Source organism: Lactuca serriola, chromosome 2 (genome assembly GCF_051521515.1).
Source record: "Lactuca serriola cultivar US96UC23 chromosome 2, Lser_US96UC23_V15, whole genome shotgun sequence".
Classification (NCBI taxonomy): Eukaryota; Viridiplantae; Streptophyta; class Magnoliopsida; order Asterales; family Asteraceae; genus Lactuca; species Lactuca serriola.
Genome location: NC_136409.1, coordinates 184527501 through 184536949, shown reverse-complemented (window position 1 = coordinate 184536949; position 9449 = coordinate 184527501). Strand labels below are relative to the sequence as shown.

Sequence of the window (9449 nt, the reverse complement as noted above, 5' to 3'; positions counted from 1 at the left end):
CTCCTAAGGTTTCTAGAATGTCTCATGTGCATAATAAGGAAACTAGGTAAAACCATATTTGAAATAATATTATTTTATTTTAAATTAGGATTTCTAGGGCTCTTTGGACTCCTTATTTTGGCCCCATGCATACCAAGAGTTAGAAGAGTTGGTATGCTTCCATCTCCTCTCTCCTCTCAAACTTCCATTGCTAAGGTTTGGGTACAAACCATCAGAAACATCATAATTTTGGTGTTGGCTTTCCAAGCAAATCGAAGAAAGGAATTCTTGATTATTTACAATAATAATCAAAGAGGTATGTAAACCATAATCCTTTATTTTGATTATAGTAGGCTTGCCTTAGAGTTTATGATGTTCAATTGTTTATTGCTTTCAATAAAGAAAACTTAGATCCAAAGTAGGTTGTATGTGAAATTAATGGTTAAGTTGTTTTCGCCACATGTATTAATTATAACCTATAAAACCTATCGAAGTTATCTAAAACAACTTACAAAAACCTGGAGTTTTCCTAACTCCAAGAATATCAAAACAAAATGGACCAAACATTTTCAAAACACTAGATATACAAGCTAAAAGCCATAAAAATGAAACTTTATTACTTATTGAGCAATATGAGATGACAAGTAGACTTATACCCTCTAGATGTAGCTTTCTTTTCACCAAAACTATCTGCTCCTTCCTCAAGTTTTACTCCAAAGGCACCAAGAACACTTGAATAGATGAAAGGAGGCTATGGTTATCTACGATAGGGTTTTTGGGTGTTGGTGGTTGATAAGCGAGAAACCCATGGATTTAGTGCCTTTAAATAGTGTTGAAAACCTTAAACCCAGGTTTTTGGGTTGTTGGCAGCGAAGCATTGCAACCAACATAAGGTCGTGCGACTTAACGCATAACCACACGCCGCGACCAACACCTGCACATGTCTTGAATTCGCTTCCCTCCAAATCCATATTTCTTATTTCAATAAAATTAATAAATAAACATACCCAGAAAATAGGCGTTACAAAGCTCAACAAAACCATCTTACTTAAAATTAGGGGAATAAAATTTGACAAGTCAGTATACCGTTGATATCATAACAACATTAATAAAACTTCATAAAGTCAAATGATATATATTAACTAAATATATAAAATGGGCCAAAATGCCCAATACTAAATCATCTCAATCCTCAATGTTCAAACAATTTACAAAATCAAATGAAAACAATCCAAGTAATAGGTACACAACCTAAGTAAAGATACACAATCCAAGTAATAAGCACTCAACCTATATAATATGTACACACCCAAAGTAATGATACACAATCCAAGTAATAAGCACTCAAGCCATATAATAGGTATACAACCTGAGTATTAGGTTATATGTACTCAACCTAACTAATAAATACTCAACTCATGTAATTGTACATGACCTAAATAAGGATATGCAATCCAAATAATAGGTATTGAACCCATGTAATATGTACACAATGTAAGTAAATGGTACACAACATAAGTCAAAAATGTTTGGATCACATTATCTTTCAAAACTCATTCAAAGTAATGAATTCACAAAAAAATGATTTAAAATCCATAAACATCTTAAAACGTCTCAATTTATCCAAAAGAAACCAAAATTGAAAACTCACTCTAAAAATATACTCAAACCAATTTAAAGGACTTCCATATTTTAGAAACTATAATCATCGAAACATTTGAATAAAAGATGACTATACATTGTACTTATAGTATCCAAGAAAGGTATATGTACAATATTGCAAGCAAGAAGGAAAAAATATCATTATAGTGGGGACAAGTGTCCATAAGGTAAGGAACTCATCTCAACTCATGCTAGAGGCATGGCTTCATTTCTAATAGTTTTTGGTCACATATACATCAAAGTTTAACTAAGTACTTAATTATTAATCAAGTTTTTAGAGGGTGTTTGAGATTTCATTTAAAAACAATTTATTAGCTTATTGATTTTTTGAAAAGTCAATAAGTTAAAAAAATGTTCATTAATGTCCATGTTTGAGCAAAAATGATCAATAAAGAAAAAATGATCAATAAAAACTTGTTGTAAGGGAAAATGGAAATAGTTTGAGCAAAAATGATCAATAAAGAAAAAAGCTACATTTTTCACTTGTTGTAAGGGATTACATTGGCCATGTAATTAACCCATGCTCCATTACGCGGTCATGTAATGCCGAATACATATGATTTCATGCTTTTTGTCCAATTAAGGTATTATACTTTGATTCTATGGACCCAAATTCTTCATTAAGCACTTCCAATCCTACCAACTATATTGTGTAATGTCACAACTAGTTAGTTAGTAATCAAACTCAAAAAAAATATGATAAACTATTATAGCTTTTCTATAACACCTAAAGGAACTCATAATTTCGATGATTATCAATATTATATAAAATAATATGTCATAATCTTTCTAACTTTATCTGTCATCATATAACTATACATAAGCCCAAATAAACCCATAATTAATATCCTTATACCCAATTATGAAACCATTTGTTTTAAGTTTAATATAAAAGTTGACACAATGACATGCAAATCAATTAAAAATGTAATAAAAGGTCACATTTGTTTTAACCACATCCAACCCTAAAATAGAAGTAGTAAAAGTGAAAAAAAGAAAAAGAAAAAGGATAAGATAGTATTAAAATAAAACCCGGTCCGGTTTATTCGTGTCACCTTTAGTAAAAAAGACTGTGACTCTGTGAGAGTGAAGCTGAATAAAGATTATAGATATACAAATACAACATTATACCCACTACTCTATAGTGAGAGAAAGTGATGGAAAAAGCAGATGGGTCCATGTTCCTCAACCGCATGACATCCAATTGAAGGTACCCTCTACATTTCAATCTCCTTCAAAGTTATTCAATTCTGATTACTCGATCTCTTTCTCTCCTTCTGTTACAGTTGCTTTGCAGGAGTGGCAACCTAGGGTTCCAACTCGATTGCTTTTCAGGTGCATTTCCAGATCTGAACAACCTTCTTTTCAAACCCTAGCTCGTACTGTACTTCTTTTGCTGATTAACTTATGGTTTTGATTCAGATCTCGGAATTGATTGACATTTCTTGAATTTGTAGTTGATTGATGGTTCTGTCGTTTATGTTCTTCGCGATTGGTTTTTACCGTCTGTGTCTAAATTGGTGAACTTGGTCTGCATGTTACCTTACCATTGAATGAAAATTGAGTAACCTTTTAAGCCTGTTTTCTTTTTCATAGCTCAGACTTGTTTAGTTGCTCTTTTTGCTAGATCTAATTGACCGATTGTAACTGGAAATGCGTAGATTTTTTTTTTCTTTTTTCTTTTTCGGCAGTGTGATATGTATAGGAGAAGCAACTAGTTAAATTTCATCTTGTTGACGTGACGATATTGTGTTATTTCAAACACTAATGAAATTGGATTCAAACAGTGGCCCTTTGGGATGATTAAATTCAAATTTCAAGTCAATGTATGTAGGAATGATGTTATTCACATTTCACAGTTTTGGTTGTGTTTTATGTTTCATTTCCTGAAGCTTCATTGAGAATTTGTTTTCGGGATAATGCAGAGAATTTAGAGCTGTAACATTTCCATTAGTCAACAATGGGGAAGTCTCCTGGAAAGTGGATCAAGACTGTGTTTTTTGGGAAAAAGTCGTCTAAATCTAATCTCTCAAAAGTAAGAAAAATGTTATTTTTAATACATCACTTGTCTCTTATTATTTGATCCTGATGTCATCTAATTCTTGCAGGATGCTACTTCAGAAATAAAAGTATCCATCACTGGTAAAACACCATCAAACAATTTTGGTGGTGATTCAATGATCATCTCAAGTCCAGTGCGCCCTGTAATTGATTCAAGTGATCATACAGAACTTGAAAAGAGCTCAAGTGCTAACTTAATAACTGATACACCTGAAAATCTAACAAGTCATATGGACTTAACTGCTATAACTGGTGAGGAGTTAATCAAACTAGAACAAGCTGCCACAAAGGCACAAGCTGCTTTCAGGGGCTATTTGGTAATATTCTTGAGATATTTCTGCTACACATCTTGTCTCATTACTATCATACATTCATACCTACATTGAGATATGAATTAACAATATGTGAAGGCGCGAAGGGCATTTTGGGCACTCAAGGGTATCATAAGGCTTCAAGCCCTAGTTCGTGGTCATTTAGTTAGAAGACAAGCTGTTGCTACTTTGAAATGTATGCGTGCAATTGTTGAGTTCCAAGCATTGGCTCGTGGTCGAAAAGTCAGACTTGGTCAACCCCTTCAAAAACACCCTTCAAGAGAATTTCTGGTAAAATTATCTTTATCCTTTATTATTTCTATCTACAATTTGTCTTCCTATTCTTAATTTCTTTTCTCATTTTTCTTTCATCAGAATAAGAAACCATCCGAGTTGCTTCAAACATCCATCAAACAAGAAAAACTGTCAACAAATGTGTTTGCCACTAAGGTATACTCAAATATATATATACATTATCTTATAATTCAGTAGTAAAACATCTTTTTTCAAATATTTGTCTTTGTTTTGACTTTTAATTTTTTTAGCTTGTTGCTTCATCGAACACTACAATGCCATTAAGCTTCCAGTATGAACCAAGTGAACCAAATTCAGTCAAAAACTGGCTTGAAAGATGGTCAAAATCCCACTTTTGGGACCCACTGCCACAACCGAAAAAGTCAACCGAATCAAAACCTAAAAGAAAGCAGACTAAATTGCAAAGTGAAGAAACGGAAACAGGGAAGCCAAAAAGAAGTGTCCGGAAAGTTCCTGATAACAATTTATCAAATTCATCTGAAAATGAAAAATCCAGAAGAACAGTGAGAAAATTCTCAAACCACCAATCAGAAGCAGTTCAAGAACAATCTATTAATGAACTTGAAAAAGTCAAACGCAATTTAAGAAAAATATCCTTATCCACTTCTGAAAAATCAGAAACCGAGACTGAAAAGACAGAAATACCCCTACAATCCCCAATTCATGAAACAAAGTCAAAAACAAACGGTTCATATGTGGAAAGTGTTGTTAAAGATCCTGAACCGGTTATGGTTATAGAAAATAAAGCGGTTGATGATGTGGAAGTGATACAAATTGAACAGCCACCTCCTCCCATTCCCATGGAGCCATTGTCATCCATGGAAGCTAATAATGAAGAACCTGCAAATGTGGAGGTGGTAAATGGGAAAGAAGAGAATAATGGTGTGAATGGGAAGGAAAGTCAGAAAACAAGGAGGAGAAAATCTTTACCTGCAAAACAAGAATATAATCATGAGAGTGTATCACAGACCACACCTACCTTACCCAGTTACATGGCGGCTACTGAGTCAGCAAAGGCCAAGCTTAGAGCACAAGCGGCGGCAGAGGCGGCTGAGAATGGCGGTAGGCGGCAGTCTTTACCCTCCTCCGGTGGGAAACCGAGTCTGCCTTCACCACGTATTCAGAAGCCTGTAGTGAATGGGAAAGGAGGGAGTAAACCTAACAAATCACAGATATCACCTAGAGATGGTGAGAATAGTTTTTATTTATTAATTAATTATATTTGAGTATTTGTTTTGGTGATTTAATTAGTTTATGGTATTTGTTTTTTTTTTTTTTAGAGAAAGTCATGCAGGCGGGGTGGAAGAGATGAGACAATGTGATGGTTTGGTTGGTTGGTTGGTTCTTATTGTGCGAACTTTTGTGTTGTGCTAAATTGTTATATTAGGAGGGCATTAAGAGAATAACTGATGTTTGTTTTTGGGGGTGTTAATGTTATTGTTATTGTTATTGTTATAGTTGATGTTTGAATGTATAGTTATGAGCTAAAAGATGATTTGGAGGTGTGTTTTACTGTCTGGGATTGTTTGAGAATATATATATATATATATATATATATATATATATATATATATATATATATATATATATATATAACTTCCTTTCACATTTCAGAACATATCTCTGGTTTTTCTCTTGCTAAAGCCTTTGTCAACATATCAGAACCATCATCAGCAACACAGCATTTCTAATTTCTAGTCCATTGATGCATTTCGATTTGATTTGTTCTTTTATGAAATGCACAATCCTTAGCAAGGTGAATCACACCTTGATTATCATAAAGAACCATGTGGTGTTGTGGCTTTTATCAGAGTTCTCGCAATTTTTTTTTTTAAAATTATTGTGCATAATATCATAACTAAACGAATGGCTATAGAATACATAGTGCATAGGTATTAGGTAGTCCAATTAAACCAATGTATTATCTATAATAATGCTCATGAAACACCTTATGCCTTAAGCCTTTAATTAATGAGTATGCCAGCATTTATCGTATCTATATATTCCATAGAAAATTTTCCATCTTGAACCATCTTGTTAAAATAAAAACTAGAAACTTGTCATCGATAAGAAATCTCCATGCGAAATCTTCAATGACTTGTCAATGCCATCTACTACTCATAACTTAGAGACTAACTTTCACAACCATATTTCATAAGTTGATACCTCAAAACTAGCTATGAACTCAACTACCATGTTTGAAGAAGTTTATCATACTTCCATGATATAGCTTCTCTAACCAACATGTATGATGTGGAGTGTCTGTTGTCTTGGTATCCAAGAAAGCTTGATTCTGAGAAACCAAGGACATTCAAAATATCTTATTTGCTGCTTTCTAGTATTGCATACATAAATTATTATATAATTGCAATTTTGGGATAATAGATGCTTGAGTATATACATAACTCCCTATTATTGAAGCATGTGAGATCTTTTATATCTATTTTTTTAAAGATCCATGTGGGGAATTGTTTTAGATTGAATATGTCTCCTTTAGCGATTGTCTACCTCCTCATCTACTATCTTTCATGTTATATCTACTCATATCTTTATCGACGTAGCTTTTGTAACTGTTAAAAGATAACTTACGAGCATTATCTTATTATCTTTATTCCTAATACAAAAGAGGTGTCCCCAAGATCATTCTTTTCAACATTCTTTGTAATAAACTTACTGGTTCAGTCCATTTAGCCTATATTGTTACTCACGAATGACACAATACACCAAAAAAATGTATGTACTCCCACTTAACTTATGATATACACAATCATCAACAACATTTACCTCAAAATGATACGAGGTGATAATCATATGAAACTTGCGATACCATTCATGGGAAGCTTGTTTGAGACTATAAGTCGATTTGTTTAACCATGTAAATTGTTTTGTCAATATATACTTTATATATTTGAACTTTCTAAGTGTGTTAGGGGTGTTTGAGATTTGTTATTTAAGATGCTTATAAGTTTTTGCCATTTAGTATTGGTAATAAACATTTTTTTAGTGTTTGGATTGCAAAAAATAAAGTTTAATTATTGCGGTTTGATAACACTTTTGAATAAGTTGATTTGTTTTAAACTAGAGGTATAAACCGAATTACATTTTGAGCCTTGATGGACAACAGAAGATATAAATGGGAGAATTTAACTTGAAAGATCTTTAATTGGAATATCAAGCGATGGGTAATTATTTATAGAAATCGGATCTACACCTAAACGTAATGGGAAAATCGAGAATCAAATAGAGAATGATGTGATGAGGAATATAAATTGGAAATGCTTAACCTAATCTGCCAAGGAAAAACACAGGATCAAGAAGGATAAATGAAATATGAGGGTACTTGTTTTATTGCCATCGTAGTTCTTTTATTGGTACCCGTATTAATATATACTTGTATAAAATTACTATTATAAATAATGAAAAATATTGTTGTAGCTTATAATTCCCTTAAAATTATGCGCTCATATATTGGTAGTGTATGTAATTTATAAAAAGGTTAAAAGTTAAAACCCATAAAGATTCGATCTTGGTTCAGCTTCATGTTTATGCGTTTCATACCAAGAGAAACACCATGATGATGGTTGCGCTTTAATTTTCTGACCATATTCTCGACTAATAATTTTGTGTGCTTAAACTTTCTCACCAATTAATAGAAACATCGTTTTCCTAAAAATCCCTTTCTAATAATTTTGATTGCTATTATTCCATTTTGTGTTTATTTTCATGAGTGATAGATAGATACATTGACAAAGTGAAGTAAGCTCCGGATGTCTTTTCCTTCGGTTTATTGTTACTGTGTCATGTAAAGCTTAAGACCATAACAACACCACCAACAAACTCACAAACACAGATAGATAAACTCCCAAAAGGCAAAAACTACTTCGAAGATTAGATTAATTTTTCTCTACAAAGTCATGTCCTCATAAAATACCAATTGTCTAAAACACCCCTTAGTAAACAAAATAAATATCAGAATCACTTATGGAAAGCATGTTACAGTTTTAGAGTGAGATGAGTCTTGTGATTAGGTCAGGAAGGTGAATGTTGAGTGCTAAACTCACCAAAAACTTGACAAAATGTGCACAGAAGCAAACACCAAAGCATTTAGCCTTTGTCGATTCACTCATCACTGCAGTTTTGCATAAAATTACTTCTTTTTATAATAAGGTGATGCATAAAAAGCTTTTTTAACACCAATTAATGCAACACTTGTTACCTTTTAAAGCCAACGTGTTGGAAGACATGACAAATATATCAATTATGATGATCACTAAAGAAGGAAACTCCCACACCTAAACAAAGTCAAAGTCAAAGTCAAAGTCAAAATCAGTGATTTGTATAAATTTGTCAAGAAAACATACCATCATTGCTATAAGGAAGAACTTTAAGTAGCTTGAGGCAAGGATTGCAACCCATGTGTTTTTGTATCTGTATAAGATAAAAGTTTAAATGAATCTTAAATTTGAATAAAGAATATAATAAAACACAGAAAAAAAAATACTAAAATGGCAAAATCTACTTACCCAGAGACTTCAGTGGACATAGTTAATAAAAATCTTGTTCCAAAGAGTAATATACTGATAAACAAAAGATTTCCAACAAGGACATCTAGCAAGATCTATAAATCACAATGCAAATGTTTTTTTAGTTTGAATATTTGATATAATATAGAAATTTAAGCATGAACATATTATATAGATGTATATACCTTTCCACATTCCCAGACCAATGAAGGATCTGAACCCGATCCCTCTTCATTTGTACTTAAAATGGAGATTCTGTCTTATAAGAATATATATAAATTAAGAGTAACAATACTATATACATGATCATCAAATTGCATGATAAAAGAGTAGTCCAAGTTTAAAAAATGGATACAAACATCCAAGAGAAGAAACCCAAAACTCAACTTCCACATCAACCCCTGAAATCAAATCATGTATTAAAAATGATAAATAAGGATTTCAAACAAAAACAAGAAATTGCATTGTGTAGAAATTAGAAAACCATATGCACCTCAAAGTTGATAGCTTCATGATCAAACATGTTGTAGAACAGATGTCTATATGCTTTAGCCTTGTGTAGAATCAAATCAATTAGAAGAATCTAGAAAAAGTCAAA

General features: G+C 32.4%; 2 protein-coding genes across 3 annotated transcripts in view; one reads left to right on the top strand and one right to left on the bottom strand.

The window, feature by feature from the left end:
* The first annotated feature begins 2718 nt into the window (after positions 1 to 2718).
* Positions 2719 to 5783, top strand: LOC145087687 (protein IQ-DOMAIN 30-like). 2 transcript variants are annotated; one of them, XM_079025712.1, is made up of 9 exons: positions 2719 to 2851; positions 2928 to 2976; positions 3099 to 3467; positions 3567 to 3676; positions 3750 to 4019; positions 4113 to 4304; positions 4389 to 4463; positions 4559 to 5516; positions 5609 to 5783. In XM_079025712.1, exons 4-9 carry the CDS (start codon positions 3602 to 3604, stop codon positions 5638 to 5640), a joined length of 1602 nt encoding a protein of 533 aa, XP_078881838.1. In that variant the 5' UTR covers positions 2719 to 2851; positions 2928 to 2976; positions 3099 to 3467; positions 3567 to 3601; the 3' UTR covers positions 5641 to 5783. The 2 variants fall into 2 exon arrangements, with proteins under 2 accessions (XP_078881838.1, XP_078881837.1); XM_079025711.1 differs by lacking the exon at positions 3099 to 3467.
* Positions 5784 to 8185: 2402 nt separating this feature from the next.
* The window catches only part of ARV2 (Arv1-like protein), a 2532-nt gene continuing 1268 nt past the window's right edge, over positions 8186 to 9449 (bottom strand). The window contains exons 4-10 of the mRNA XM_079025710.1: positions 9345 to 9434; positions 9207 to 9252; positions 9037 to 9110; positions 8852 to 8946; positions 8690 to 8756; positions 8545 to 8620; positions 8186 to 8457 (exon numbers count right to left, since the gene is read on the bottom strand). Of these exons, the coding sequence (XP_078881836.1) occupies positions 8330 to 8457; positions 8545 to 8620; positions 8690 to 8756; positions 8852 to 8946; positions 9037 to 9110; positions 9207 to 9252; positions 9345 to 9434 (576 nt within the window). The 3' untranslated portion in view covers positions 8186 to 8329. The remainder of the gene's footprint in view (positions 8458 to 8544; positions 8621 to 8689; positions 8757 to 8851; positions 8947 to 9036; positions 9111 to 9206; positions 9253 to 9344; positions 9435 to 9449) is intronic.